The sequence below is a fragment of the Accipiter gentilis genome, chromosome 12, assembly GCF_929443795.1.
Source record: "Accipiter gentilis chromosome 12, bAccGen1.1, whole genome shotgun sequence".
Taxonomy (NCBI): domain Eukaryota; kingdom Metazoa; phylum Chordata; class Aves; order Accipitriformes; family Accipitridae; genus Astur; species Astur gentilis.
Genome location: NC_064891.1, coordinates 11691231 through 11707000, shown reverse-complemented (window position 1 = coordinate 11707000; position 15770 = coordinate 11691231). Strand labels below are relative to the sequence as shown.

Genomic DNA, 15770 nt, shown 5'->3' with positions numbered 1-15770 from the left:
GATTACCTCAACAGTTAGAATTAATGCTAATGTTTGCTCTCCTGAAATAGACCAATTTTTCCTGTAATTGTCAGACCCAAAGATGTGGACATTCAGCTCTCTTATAGGAAGCATAGTGTTCCTTTGGTGGTATCTTAGTGCCAGATACCATCATGCTTTTGTGATACAAACTGTTACTCTTTTTTTTTTTCAGGTGGTATTTATGGTATACATGTCAATGACATTATGCAGGTCAAACTTAAAACTGAGGAAGATGTGTGAGGAGAAGGAAATTAGAGCAGTGCAGATTAATGCAGAAAGAAACTATTTCCAGCTACTCACGTTTCTCAGTAAAGAACATCCTAGAAAAATGATGGGGCTTTTAAATGTTAAAAACCCCAAATGCCAAGAGGTGATTTTTTCATCTCCTTAGGGAATACATTACTAGCTATACTGTCCTATCTATGGAAATGTTATGGAAAAAGAAATGCTATCTCATACTACTGCACTCTTCTTTGATATTGTTGGCTGTAATGAATACAGTAGAAGTCCCTGCACAGTAACAAAATCACTTCCTCCTGGATGTGATATGATGAAGTTTGTGTGAGCCTGCACTCTGTTTTTAGAACTGGTTGCTAAGAAGAGCTAATCTTTACAAACACTAATGGCTATGAAAGATGTTATGTTATGCTATATACATACACTGTTTCAAAATAAAAAGCTTGTATTTTTTGCAGAATGCTCCTGGCCTTTCTTCTTCTCCATGTATGCTGTGGCTTTGGCTCTCTGAGCCTTGTATGCAGTCTGTGCTCAGGTTTTTTCTGTTAAGTATCAGGCCAAATTCTGCCAGTCTGGAGTCAAGAGCTACACACACACATCTCCTGTACCACAATCCAATCTATAGGTTTGGGTTTGATCACTGGTATTGGTGTTTTGATTACATCATGAGTTTCTGTGGCCTTGAACCTTATAATGGAATCACCAAAAAAGAATGGCATCCTCTAATCCAGCCTCATATCCTGATGTCATCCCTGATGTGTGTCAAACCTACAAATATGCAGTGCTGGAAGTGCATCGGCCTCCTTTGGCAATCCTTACTGGAGCTCCGTGGTACTTACATTCAGATCTTTTTTCCTACCCTCCAGTCTAAAATATTTGTGGCTGGAATTTATAACCTCTACTCCATATGGACAGCAAGAGAAATGCATTTCGTATTGTTTGCCGTGAGCATGCAGAAGTTTATTTGCTTCTCTGCAAGAGTCCTTAGTATCTGGGAAGACTGCCATCGCATTTCTTTTCACCTTCCTGTTCTGCACTTCTGATCCTTTTGCCTCCTGGAATCTCACCTAATCGCGTCAACTGCTTTGTCCATGGCTATTCCTGAAACTAGGCTTTCAGCTGCAGATGAAGCCTTTACCAATGCTGTGTGAAGTACAGATGTACTATGTGCCATAGGCTACCGACCTGTTCAGGGATCTCAGTGCAGTTTTCTTTTTTTTTTTGCAACTAACGACTTTGTTAAACTGCCTTCAACTCTGATCTATTATCCAGATTTTTTCCTTCAGATTTATGAAGCCAATTGTTTTCTCATCCTGTTTTTATTTAACTGATTATTCCCGAGTACATTACCTTTCACTTCTCTTTATTGACCTGCATTCAATCTTTTTAATTATTTCTATTGTTGCAATAATTTTGAATTCAAATCCTGTCCTCCAGCATACTTCTACTTACTTCCAACTTCAAATGTTTGTCTAAAGGTAATAAGCAGACATTCTATGCCACTTTGTTTAACCACTTACAGCATTATAAAATATTTATAAAACACAAACAAATAATGGTAGAATTTCACAACCATTTGGGACTTGTGTTGTACTGACATATATTCAAGTCTAGTGTACTCCATTTAGCAAAAAACTGCTAGCTTGTGTTGAGTCAGTAGAAATGACTCTAAAAGTTACACAGAATTAGGCCCAAGCTGCTTAATTCATCACTGTTCTCTCAACTTAATTGTTCTGCACATCACAAACCTCAAACTAAATTATGTCAAATTAGATGCTCAATAAATTCATAAATTAAAAGCACTGAATGGACCAAATAGATGAAATAAAAGAGAACTTTACCTCTTAACTCAAACCAGACAAATAGAAAATGGTTAGCATGGACTAACATCACTCTTCCTATTTCATGTCCCTTTCCCCCATGCTTTTAGTCAAGTACCTAGATCTACCTCTTTGAAATTTATCTTTAAAAGTTGGTGACCTCAATGTTGGGGCCTATTTTGAGTAAGTGGTAGTATCCGCAACACCTAATGATTGTGGCTGCACATGTTTTTGTACCTCTGCCTCAGGCTGTGTCCCTACAAGATGGCAAATCTGACTTAATGAGCATATTGCAAAAACACTACACCCATGAATCCATAAGAGCTCACTGTAGCAGTTCAAATGTTGTTTAAAAATCTCCTAGAAGTAACTTAGTAGAAGCAGAGTGTTTATTAGGGCAGTACTGCTTGCCCTTAGTAAGCCAACATACAGCCAAAATAGAGCCTTCATAAACATGCCACCATACACTCTGTATAATTTGACAGACATGCGCTGTGATTTCACACTTCATCTCGATCAAATTTCATTGCCATTTGATCCAGGATTGTACATGTCCTTTGTAATGGACATGAAGCCTTGATGTTACGTGTTGCTCACAGCACGAGAGCTGCTGCCTCTGGACCAACTGATCATAGCCTTCTTACCAACCTGCAGGTGACTATTGAAAGGAATTTTGAAAGAGATTATTTAATTTCTTTGCTTTTGCATAGCATCGCATTTCATTCTACTGTCAGCAAGAATAAGCAACTTGCATACAAATGTTTAAAAAACTTTCTAATTCCCCTACAAGGAATAAACTCATTTAGTTTCTTAAATGTTTTGAGCAAAACATTGTTCTGGCTTCTTCAAGCAGTATCCAACATTGCTGGAAGAGCAGCAGGATTGGAGTTGAGCTAGAGAAGCTTTTTGAATGGAACTTTTTTTTGCTGAAAAACATGGATGGGTCAAGAGAGCATTTTAAGACCTAGCATTGAATTTGTTAAATTGCTGGGAATAAAAATGATTCCTGCTTTTAAAAATTCCTCTGATCAACATGTTTTGTTCTAGAAATGTCACAAACTACCAAAAATATAGAATATATTCTTAATTCAGGACATTCTATTTACAGCTATTTAGACTTGACATTAGGAAGCATTTCATTTACCACCCAGTCACACACTGGAACAGGCTTCCTAGGGAGGTGGTTGATGCCCCACACCTGTCAGTGTTGAAGAGGCATTTGGACAATGCCCATAACAACATGCTTTGACTTTTGGTCAGCCCTGAAGTGGTCATGCAGTTGGACTAGATGATCCTTGTAGGTCTCTTCCAACTAAATAGTCTATTCTACTCTATTCTACTCTATTCTATTCTATTCTATTCTGTTCTACAAATTCATTCTGTTCATTTCTATACCAAAAGGTAAGATTTAGCCTTTTTTGGGGTGGGAAGGAGAGCAAGCTGTTTTACATTTTTTCTTTTACTTATTGCAGAAACTTACTAGCCACTTGTCCATATACAGCAGTGGAACTCAGAACTGAGAATGTGCCCCATGGTTCCCAGACAAACTGGGCATTTTAACTATCACGAGAACACAGATGGTTCTATTGCACTGTCCCAGCTCACACAAGCCCAGCCACCATTGAGTTCCACTGAAGTCACTGGGACTATTCACACAGAATAGACAATGCAATAGTATTAAATGTGAATAAGGCTGGCAGAATATGACCCTAACTAATTTTCATTACAGTAGGATATTGTATATTTTTTCTGGAGCTGTAATGACTTGTGTGTTGATATCTCTCGCTATCAAGATTTAGATGCTAGGTGTGTGTGATTTCAGAGATGCCACCTTGCACACTATACTCATCTGCATAGCTTGCCAACAGTTACATCCATATTTTAACAAACAGATGAACACATTCTTTCATCAAATTCAGCCAATCGTGGCAATTAATCAACAATCCTCCTTCTAAATTATTAAAAAATTTAGCCAAAACAGTTCCCTGAGCCCCCAAGTCCCACATTACTGGCTTCCCACCACGTTCAGAGAATATGTTAAAATACAACTGGCTTCTTAACTGGAATGTCTGTGTATATGCCTCAAAAAATAGCATGTGAAGAGGGGATGGAGTGCAGCTTTACATTGTATTGCATCTAGCCCTGTATTTACTCCTTCTCATTTTAACACTGCCCCAAACTGGCCCCTTTTCTCATTTTACCACTGCTCCCTTAGTGAGGCAGGAGCAAATCTCTAGTAACTACATGAACTTCAATATTATTTGTTCTAATGCTGAGCTGAATTTGACCCACTACCCTCAAGGGCAGTACAAATCTAATTACATGACATCTGCTGGCTTTATTATTATAAATCAGTGTTAAGGAAGTGTGAATTTGTTATGCTTTGAATAACAAAGAAACATATTTCCACACACTTCAGTGTTCAGTGACTTACAGACTTAACTCTATAAGCACTGAGATCAGAAAATATTATGTATCACTTTCCTGCTTTCCCGGTTTCTCACACAAGATATTAAAATTATACTGCCAGTTTTATCTTACAGTCAGAAATTGTGTTCTATCATGCTTGCAAAACAATCCCATACATTTTTATGTTTAAATATGGTACTTGTGCATATTTTATGCAATTATAGTACACTTACTTTGTCTCAGAGCTGTTTTGTTTATACTAAATAGCAATAAAGGTGACTAGATAATCATACTATACAGAATACTACAGCATATGGTAGCTTTGTATACTGAAAACCTCAGATGTCTAAAGTCTTTGTATTCCAGAAAAATCATCCTTCTATATTACCTCATATACTCAGTACTTTTCCATCTTAAATTTGTTTTCAATATTATTTAATGTTTTCCTGGATACCTCCATAGATAATTAGCTAGAGTATCTTACAACAGCATGTTATTTGCACAGACTATTTAAAAACATATCCCTGAATTTATTGTTCATCTTCTTTTCCCAGTCTCCCATTTACATTTACACGTTTTCCAGAGCATTTACAGTGTTACCAGTTAACTGTGGCTTCTATGAATACTACATTTATCAGTATCTACATCTTAATGCTTTCTTGTTTAAGTTCATAGCATACTAAGTTAAACTAGCATACTAAGCTCCTAGCTCTGCCACTTATTTCTACATTCATGCCAGTTCACTACCCATTGTGTTTTCTGTGTGGCTGTGCAATAAACCAGATCAGGAAAAAGATCTGGCTAATCTTTTAACCCAGTTTGGATTACTTTGCAGCAAATGTGCAACCACAGCTTCAGAAGCACCTGAAGTACAGACAGAAGGCAGTAAAGAAATATGAAAAATGTTGCTCCAGAGGTGGCTTGTAGTTAAATCCTAGAGAAAGAAGTTATTCTGCTGCTTTTTTACTTTTCCTGGGTTCTAGGAAGTTCAAAAAGAAGCTTCAGGAAGAAAAACCTATGTATACAGAAAAAAAAGTGGACATATGGACTAGTCATGATCCAAACTGCAAGTCCATCTCCTAACAGCTCCGAGTAGAAGTTACTTATTTGATTTCTAAGGGCCAAACAAAGGTTCTGTTGAAACTAGTAGCAAAATGCTGAGACCTATTTCCAAAATAGGATAATAATCATAGTAAAAAAACAATGAGAGGTTTTGAGATTTTACGATTAGTAAACTTAGCAGTACTTCTAGTTAATATAACTGGGTATTTGGTCTAGCAGGACTTAGTTACACACTATTAGTACAAAAAGTAGTGTGTACTGTAACGTACTGTTTATTTACAAAAATAAATGGTGTGCTAAGCGGTTCAATATAAAAACAGGACAAGTCACTAGATATCTTTTGTATAGCTATATCCATAGCAAAAATCCATGGCTTTTCATAATCCAATGGGCTTAATTTGAATTTTACTTCTTAGTTGACAAATCATTATCCCAGCCAAGATGACTAAATATGAAAATAAGAAGTTGGAATGTGTAATTCTACATCGCCATTAGATCATCAAGAAAATAGCAATGGGGAAATCATAAAGATGGGACCAGAGGGATCAGAAGAGCTAAGAAAGGGGACATCAGTCAGAAGTCAAGAAAGAATAAGGGATGATTAAGCCAACGATGAAGATTATAAGAGAGCTGTTTGTTTTGCCAATAGTTACAGCAGTGGATCTTGCCTTCTTTGCCCCCTTTCTTCACCTGTCACCCTTCCTCCCTGCCCTTCCCACAGCTCCTGACAGACATTTTCCACATTCTATGGTAATGAAGGCGATCTAAGTGCAAATATCTGTCACAGGTCTGCACAATGCCAGTGGTGTTGTAACTACAACAGTTATAGTTCAGTAGTGCAAAGTGAACTCTGATCCCATCTTGTACAGAATCTCCTTGCAATTGTAGACGGTGTCCTCACCTTATTTATTTTAAAGCGTATGTAGCTGCATTTAAAAATTTCAACTAAAATGTTGGAAGAAGGCACAAATAGCAAGTACATCTTTGTGCATCACTTTATATTAATCGGTATAAAATGGTTGCTCCAGCTCTGTAAGTATTTGTGAAAGCAAGCTAGGAACTACTGAGATTTATATTTTTTAAAATGGTAACAATATGGGCAAACTAACACTTGTATTCGTAACGCACAAAATCTATTCACTAACATGGGAAGACTCACTGACTCTGATGAAATTATTAATCAATACAGCCAACAGGACATGGTTTATAAACACTCAGCAATATATGCCCCTCCTTAACAGCTAAACTTTTCAACTAATTGAAATAGCAAGTAAAACAAAAAATATTTTAAAGTTAGTCCTAGTGCTTCCAATACAACCCTAAAACATAAAAAGATCATGAGCTATGAACATGTGCTGATAACTTCCAAGAGATCTTTCAGTACCCTTACGAGGTAAGAATTAACATTTCTTGAATCTCTTCTTGGTAGCACAGCATTCAGTTTCTTCAGGTAATTATAAATCCTAGCCTCCTTAAGTCAAATAAGTATAAATGGTTTTTTAGCTTTCCCTTCATTAAGTATAAGAATATGTGTTCCTTTGAAACAATAATGAAATTCTCAACCAAAACTATTACTAATGATAAAAGAATGCAGCTTCCATGATTTCGGTCTCAAAAAAAAAAAAAGGGCATTTGAAATTTTACTTTTATTATCCAGCAAATTCAAGTTTAAAAAAAAAGGATAAAAATAGGTAGGACTAAATTTGGGTAATGTTGACCAAACACCCATTTCAGTGGAGTCAAGAGTATGCAACACCTAGCAGAAGGAACATATGAATATCTCCACAATAGTTCAGGTCTCTAATCTTGATAGAGAATTGTGATTGAAAATAAGAAGTGGCAAAATCCTGCTTGATTTTTGTTTTAAATTTATGAGACATTGTTTCCAAGTTCATATACAACAACCTTCTCAAGTTGTATGCAATGGTGAAATCTTTTAAAAAGTCTATCTGTGTGAACCGATTAAAAATAAGAGATGTAAAACAGTCTTCTGGAAATATGTGAAATTCTTTACATTGTCAATTAGTCCAGCACTTGGAGATGGACAAAGACCAAACGTAAATAACAGTAAGTGACAGGGGAATTATATTTGATTCTTCTGTGCCTCTTTGAGAAAATGTGTATTGAAGCATGTTAATATGGCTAGTTGTTTTTTTCAATATAGCAGTATTTTTTATGTTAATAGGACATTTTGAAGTTTTAAAAGTCATATCTATTGAGTTACATTTTAAAAGTGCACTGCAGAAGCACATGGAGAAATCACAGATGTATAAAACAGATTTTTTTGTTTAAAATGGGTTCTCTCCAAAATATTTTGTTAAATAAATAAAACATATGGGCCAGATTATAGCTGTATACATATACAGGAGGGGAAAGATGGAAAAAGGAACATGTCTTGCTTTGCATTTCAATTTGTAGACCAAATGCCCTTATGCTAAGGTTTGTGCTAATCTGAAGTGCTTGCTGCTTTTCAAGATCAAAACCATTTAGAAATTCAACGTCTATAATATGTAAATATGGCTTCATGGACAAAACTATTCCTGCTCCAACAAGTATTTATCTTTTCTTTCCTCTTTTTATGCTTATTTTACATGTTCTAATAAGCTATAGTTATATTTTAATAACTGTGTAATATGTGCTTGTATTATGCATAACTGTAAAAATACAGCTGTAACTCACTTTACCCTTTCTCATTCCTGGTAACAGAGTCTTATGTTAATGAAGATAAATCAAATACTTGAAGGGTCATTGCATGTATGTAGCTCAGCACTAAAATAATTCCTGCATCCCTCTGAAACCCTGGAGAAAAAAGTCTTATTTACACATTGTATGTACATTGATGTTGGATTTTGTGCAGGACACTGAGAAATTCCTGCAGGAAATATTAGAAATGCCTCATTCCATTGCTGCTAATGGGAAGGTGACACTTGGGTTAGATGGAAGATGAAAACACAAACCAACCCTGCTTGATTTACCTTTCTGTGGTTTGTGATTTTTATCGCACTTACACTTCACAACAATGAAATGCAAAATTCCGAAATAAACTATTATTAAGAAATGTTTTCAGAAGATTAACTCTGAACAAAGAGAAGCACCTGCTACCATTCCAGACATAAATAATTGGAAGAGAAATTCCTAGATTATTTGTGAGAGAAGAACTTATCTAAACAACTGCATTTATAAAGCATTATTTACCCCAGGGAACCTTCTACACCATGAATGTCAGAGGAAATTGTAGAAGGTCATATATCTCAGCTCTATGAACCAGTTGTCCTCACTGACGGTGGATGTTTTGAATAAATAAGGCTTCATCCTGCTCTGTGGCAGGCTTACCTAATGTTGACTGATTTGAAAAGGCCATTTTCTCCAAAATGTATGTTTCTATGATGAAGAAAACATTAAAAATTATTTTTTTCACCTTTTCTCTCTTAGATCTAAACCAAAATGTTAAACATTTCCACAAATGTTAGATATTTTTTCAAAGGTGATTTTTATATTTTTTTTTAATGGAGTGGGTTGTTTTTCCAGCATGAGCACAGAATGAATCACGTACAGAGCTTCCCTTAAAGGGTGGACTCAACGAATCAAGTACCAAAACCCACATATACCCGAGGTAGTCAGGTTCGGAACTGAAGTTCCATTTCTTTGCAACATTTGTTAAGATTGTTCATTAACAAATACCATCTTCCATTCCACTTCTTCCAAAAATCCTTTTTGGCATATTCTTGCCTCTTTAAGTATGCTTATTTATAGAATGGCTACACAAACTCACCTTTCACCTAGCTAACAGACTGCAACATATGTGATGCTGCATTTACTTCCTATTCTAAGCATCAGGAAATAAAGCAGCACCTCTGCTGTGTTGACACAGTCATGCTGGGGCACTCCTGCTCTCACACTTGAGTCTCACTCCCCACTCAGCCACATGGCATTGCACACTTGGGATCTGCTAAATGGTCCTTCTGGGAGAGGGAACATAAAGGAGTGCATGGAGGTTGCTCATGGAAACAATGTAAAATGCGGCCTCAAACACCATCACATTGCAACTGCATGAACAAGACTGTATGCTGTACTAGCTGTATGTTCCCTGGTGTTGCTGAAACGGTAGCAGCAGCTTGAACAAATCATGTCTCCAGTCCTCTGAAGTTTTACACCGGGTACCCATGTAACCTGCTTTACACATGGAGACATCACAGTGTGCAGATGTGTACATACTACGAATGAGGGTACATATTTGCAGAATTAGAGCCTTTACTGAATGCAGGGCTTTTTTTGTTTTTAAAAAAATATTTTTCAAACAAATATCTCCACATTTCATTGCTATTCAAAAATCCTTTTTTTTCTGTGGAAAACTGTGGTTGTTTTTAAACGATGGATAATTACTTTGGATATATCAAAACTACCTCAGTTGAAATAGCAATTTTTCCACTCGCTATATTAAACAAAAAGTGTTCACCAGTTTTGTGTGATTCAGTTCACCTTCCAGTTTTAAATGCAATTATTTCGTCATGTCTGTATAACCCCATTAGGCACATATGCACCTCTGTATTGAACTGTTCCAGGAAATCGGTTTTCTTATGGCCTTATAATATGAACTCAGCTTGTTGTACAATAAAGTACTTAACACTTTAAAAAAGGTTTTTCTATGATCTCATTACTGTGTGCACTGTGTTATGCGGTAATGGAAACCTCATCAATTACAGGCTGTTCAGTTACATCCTGTGTAATGCAGGGTCACCCTATGGAGCTTATATATAATTACAGACAAAAGGCCTATTCTCTTCCCTATAAGCACAAACCCAAATTAATTTTGAGTCAGACTTGGCAGAATTTCAAATTTCTGCTGCCCGTGTTTGTTAAAAAAGAATGAGATTAACGAATAAAATTATTTTATAAGAGCGCTGACTTATATCCTAAAAATATTGACTCATTACGGCACTCATTCTGTGGCCCATTTTTGCACATGGAAATCTCCTTTGTGTGAAGCCTTGCTTCCTCTCTTTCTAGTCCTGAATTCAGCCCGTCTGGTGCCCACTAGGTCACGTGCATAAGTTTTTCCATTGATTCCAGTGGCTGATCTATCAGCCCCAGCATACTTGTGATGAAATAACTGTAAGAAATTGTTAGATGGACAGTCTGAAAATAATCTCGTTACAATACATTGTGCCTGGCTGTTTGGTTACATTCTCTCTGCTTTGTACTTGCTCTTATTTACTGGGGGAATTTCTCATATCTTGACTTCTTGCCTGAAGTCAACCCTTGCTCTGATCTGTCACATCTACATTGCTGTTTGACTCTGGTGAGGAGGGAATGCAGGAGAGAATACCCTGGTTTAGGGCTATCAGTGGCAGTAAGATGGGACTGACTCAGGCCTTCACTTGTCAATAGTATTTTAGCTGAATTCCACCAACAGCTGGAAGTGCTCAGCTTTTCTAGAATCTATGCTGAGAGCATACTGTATGAGCAACTTGAAAATAAAGGTAAGCAGCTTTACTGAACACAGGAAGAGGCTAATCAGTGAATTTTGCTATTGATTTAAATGGGAGCAGAATTAGACTGATTCTCCAGCTGAATTTTAAATGCTTGGTATTAAATGTTTTTGAAATGCAGGACTACTATTTTTACATGCATAACCCACACATCAGACACCTTCACCTATTCACAAGAACCATTTATTGAAAATTAGTCCTCTGATAACCTGGACCCTCACACAACTCATGCAAAACCAGAGTCAGCGACAGGGAAGAACTATCAAGTGCTTTTAGAAAGCTATTAGGATAAAGGAAGCTCTTGTGTAAGTTTCCTTTTAAGCCTTGCATATGTGAATAACCCATGCTGCTGCTGTATTATGTGAGTATTTCTAATATTTCCATTTCTCAGGTAACCTGAGGAATCTATGCACAGAAATACAGCAGCAGGGAGTGGGTTGGAGTGGTCAGATCAGTGCATACCTATGGATTATTTATTATTCTTTGTTTTATAAACAGTTTGGTATTGGGTCTGTCAAATACCAGGAGAGGAAAAGGCAGCCAACACCGTGGAATTGCACAGAAATTAACACCTATTCTAGCAGGGGATTTCCTACAACTGTTCTCATGGAAGTTGCCAGGTACGGAGCACAGATTGGCATGGGACTGCTGTCAAAAGGTACTACCTCTGTGCATAAGAGGTACAAACTAAATACTAAGATTAAGTATTGAAAATGTTTTGCAAAAGGGAGAATTGCTATGTACATCAGCTGGAGCCAGTTCACCCACTCTAATGTAATCTTAATGGATTATTTTCTCTACCAATCTAGAAAGACCAAAACAAGCCTTTCTTTACTAACTTTAGATCCCTGCTGCAGGGATTTAAAGTCCTGCTGCAAGAGTATAACTAGCACACTTTCCAAAGATTTATTATCTTCTCAACATTTTGTGACACTGTTTTTTCTGAAAAGTTGGGTACTGTAATTTCAGAATCAAAGTTGTACATAATGCCCAGATCCATTGAGACCTTTCGAGATTTCCAAAGACCTACTTGCTTATTTTCCTAACCGAGGAAACATAATTTTTTCTTTCCTTTTCATTTCTAATTCAATTTGTGAATGCGTTTTCAGCAGTTTTGTACAGCAGAGAGAAAACTTTTTAAGGCAACCAAATGCACTTGAGAACATCTCATATTTGGCACCTTTTTAAAGCTGTATCAGCTATATCAGAGTAGTAGGCCTTTGTTTCTTGTTTATAAACATGCGAAGGTAAAGTCCACCCTTAAAGCATAGTGCAGTTTCATTTTAGGCAGACCTGTAATTCTGTTATTTTAAGCGTGATGTCCAAAAGAATCAAGGTTCTCAAAAACATACTGTCCATGTAACTGTTGCTTTGTCTTTGCTCTTGCCAGTAACTTTTGACCGATTGTGAGAAATATGACAGAAGTAGAAGTCACACAGATAATGAGCTTTCTACAAGCATAATAAAAGTAATCAAGCAGATGAGAGTGACTTTATACATGGCACCTGTAAGTGCCACAGCCGAAGGAAAAACTGCAACATGAGCTCACACAGTTCAAACACAAGAGAAACCATATGGGGGAGACACTTGTAAATGCTCTAGCCAAGACAGAAGCTGCAACCAAAGTGCAAAGCAGACATCCCAGGAAAACAAATGCATCAGTTCCAGTATTTCTTAGAAAAGAAGTGTAACTAACTGGTATCAATGAAACTTAATGAAACTGTTATCAATGTCTTGAATGGAAGCCAGACCAAGTCCCGGATTTGTAAATTTTAACAAAAGCATTATTTCCTGTGGCATTAACAGACCTCGCATCATAGTGAAAGCAAACTTACAGTTATTAAAACAAATTAAGGCTTATTCTCCTTATAACATTACATCAAAAATTACAATCATGATAAAAATTAAAATGTTCAAGAGTGCATCTCTACATGTGGATCATTTGATTAAAGCTGAACCTTGTCTTGGGTGAGAATAATTTTGACAATTGCTTTTTTCTTCTTGATGCTTCTTTTATAATTCTAGTTACTTCCAAACCTTTTTCCCTGTGTAACCCCCCTCTTTTCCCCCTACCTCCTGCTTAGTACCATTTTGCAACCTCAAGCACAAACACCTCTGCCCTACATAGGCAAAGCAAGTTCTGTGCGTGTAAGATTCCTGCTGGCCCACACACCTATGGGAGACAAATGAAATCAGAATACATGAATAAGTACCAGGCTCAAAGCTTTGCCTGAAGTGTTTTGCAAGATTCATCATTCATCTGTTCTCTTCCTCCTGTGCTGATCAGCAGAACTCTTCCTCTTCCAGGCTAGAGGGGGTGGGGTGGGGAAAGAGCTTAGGTCAGGAAAAATGAAATATTGTTGTTACTGTCATGCCAAAAAGTGTTTACTAGGCAACTAAGGAAGCCTTAACCAGCTAGGCTGAGCATGCTTTTAACCAGCCCTTCCAAAGGATAAAAGCAACCAACTTGTCATGACAGCAACAAATTTTCAGACAATTTAAAAATGGCCACAATATGGCCATAATGAGTTGCGTTCAGGCTAACATCTTGTATATATTCAGATATTTTGAAAACAAATTAAAGCCTTGCCAGTCCTGACAGCTTCTCAACTAATGCATATACATACCCCCAGAAGAAACCTCAGAAAGAACGAACATTCTGTGTGCTTATATCCACAAAGAAGTGTATCAGACATACGTGATAGCTATGCTGTAGAAACCCCAACAGACTATTCTTTAACCTTGTGATTAAAATACTAACTATAATGTTGCAATAATAATCACAGATGAGTAGAACTAAAATGTATACAGGTAATACCAAACACTGTAGGACCTACTCTTCCTTAGCATTGGAGCTCTTTTCTTCTTACGAACAAAAGCTTAAATCGGTGCAGTTGCATTTTGCACCTTTTGAACGGTTTGGAGGCTGCTAAAGGAAGGCCGCTGTTCACTGGAGACACATGGGATCCTGCATGGAAAGCAGATTCTCTTGTAGGCTCTAGTCACAACGCAAGGTTGTGGAGAAACTGATACGCTCCCCCAGAAACCAGATTAACACTTCTCAGCCGAAAAATGAGAGAGGAAAAAAAGATCCTGTGGAGAGGTGAACCTACAGACTCACACTACAGACAAATTGCCAAATAAAGGGCGCGCACTGTATCAGGCAGAGCTGGACTTTGCAAAGTGTCAACAGCACAGATTAAAACCAGCGGAAAATTAAAAAAAATAGTAACTAACCCATACTAGCAACTGAACAATATGAGACAAAGAGGCAAAACCAACTGGCAGCCATCCTAGTAGAAGAAGGAAATCAGAGATGATCAGGTCACGCAGAACTCCGCAGTGGCTGGGAATAGGCAGATTACTATTCAGAGCACATGGGGCTGGGATAAAGCTAAACCCTCGAAGACGGCATTTCTCTTCACTGCATTTGTTCTCAGGCCCTTTGTTTCCCGCAGACGCGCCTGGGGCTCGCTCTCTCTCTCCATCCCTCTGCCTCCACAGCCGCCCTGTGGGTCCGTTTTGTCCCTCTCTCCCCGAAGCTGCGCACCCGCGCACCGGGCCGGCCTGTGCCCGGGCTCCTTCTGCTCTTTGTGGGGCTGTCGGAGAGGTCGGGGAGCCACAGCCACGGGCAGAGCCGGTGGTGGCTGCTAGGGGAGCCCCAAGGGCGAGAGAGAAGCGGGGCGGGGGGGAGCCTGCGGCGCGACCGGACCGCGATGAGGCAGGGGGTGGGGGGGTGGGTACGGGGGCGACGGTGCCCGGGGCCGACGGGGGAGCGATAGGTAGCCGCCGAGGCCGGGCTCCGGGGGCGGCGAGGTCGGTGCGCGGCCCCCCCCCTCCGACGCCCCGCGGGGACTGCCGGAGCGGCTGGTGCCCGGGACCGGGCGGCCGCACCGCTCCCCGCCGCGCTCGGGAAGGCTGCGGCAGGTAGCTGCAAACGCCGCCGCCGCCGGGCGGCCCGCGGGGGTCCGCGCGCCTCTCCGCGCCTCTCCGCGCCCCTTTCCGCGCCCCGCTCGCCCTGCCCCCGCAGGCAGGGGAGCCGGGGGGAGGGCGGCAGGGGTGTGCGGCGTGGGGGATTAGCGGGAAGCCGCGGCCCCGCCTTCCCCCTTCGCATCCCGGGCGCGATGAGAGGGGGAGATGGACCCGAGCCGGCGGGACTGGCACCATGACATTCGCCGGCTTCGTGGTGGCGCTGGTGATAGGGACGATCCCCGGAGCCCGCGGGCTGGGGCAGCTCTCCGCCAGCCTCCCGGCCGCCGGCCACCCGCAGCCCCCGGCCCCGCCGCCGCCGCAGCCTCCGGCCGGCTGCCCCGCCGGGGGCTTCGCGGCGGCCCGGCGCCCCTGGACACCGACGGCGGCCGCCCTCCCGCGGCGGGGGACGGCGGGCCGGGCGCCGCGGGGCCGCCGCAGCTCCTGCGCCCTGCCCGGCGGCGGCGGCGGCGGGCGGCCCGGCTGCGCCCCCCAGGGCGGCCGGGGCCGGGCGGAGCGGGGCCGCGCTGACTGCGAGCGAGGTGAGCGCGCCGGAGGGCGAGCGGCCGCCGGCTGGGGCGCGGGCTGGCGGCGGAGCGGCGGAGCGGGAGGGTGCGCCGGGGACTCCGCGGGAGGGAGAGCCTTAGCCGGGCGGCGGCGTCCTCGCCATCCCGTTGCCGGTTCTCCGTCGCTGGAGGGAGCGGGGAAGGGGGGGGGGGGGGGGCGGCCGCCTCGCGCCAAAGTGACAGCACGGGCTGGTCCG

General features: G+C 40.7%; 1 protein-coding gene across 2 annotated transcripts in view; it reads left to right on the top strand.

The window, feature by feature from the left end:
* The first annotated feature begins 15122 nt into the window (after nt 1–15122).
* The window catches only part of PRSS12 (serine protease 12), a 759839-nt gene continuing 759191 nt past the window's right edge, over nt 15123–15770 (top strand). For both annotated transcript variants that reach the window (XR_007507776.1, XM_049814962.1), the window contains exon 1: nt 15123–15549. Coding sequence is in view for 1 of the 2 variants with exons in the window: in XM_049814962.1 (XP_049670919.1) it covers nt 15204–15549 (346 nt within the window). In the remaining variant the exon portion in view is untranslated. The remainder of the gene's footprint in view (nt 15550–15770) is intronic.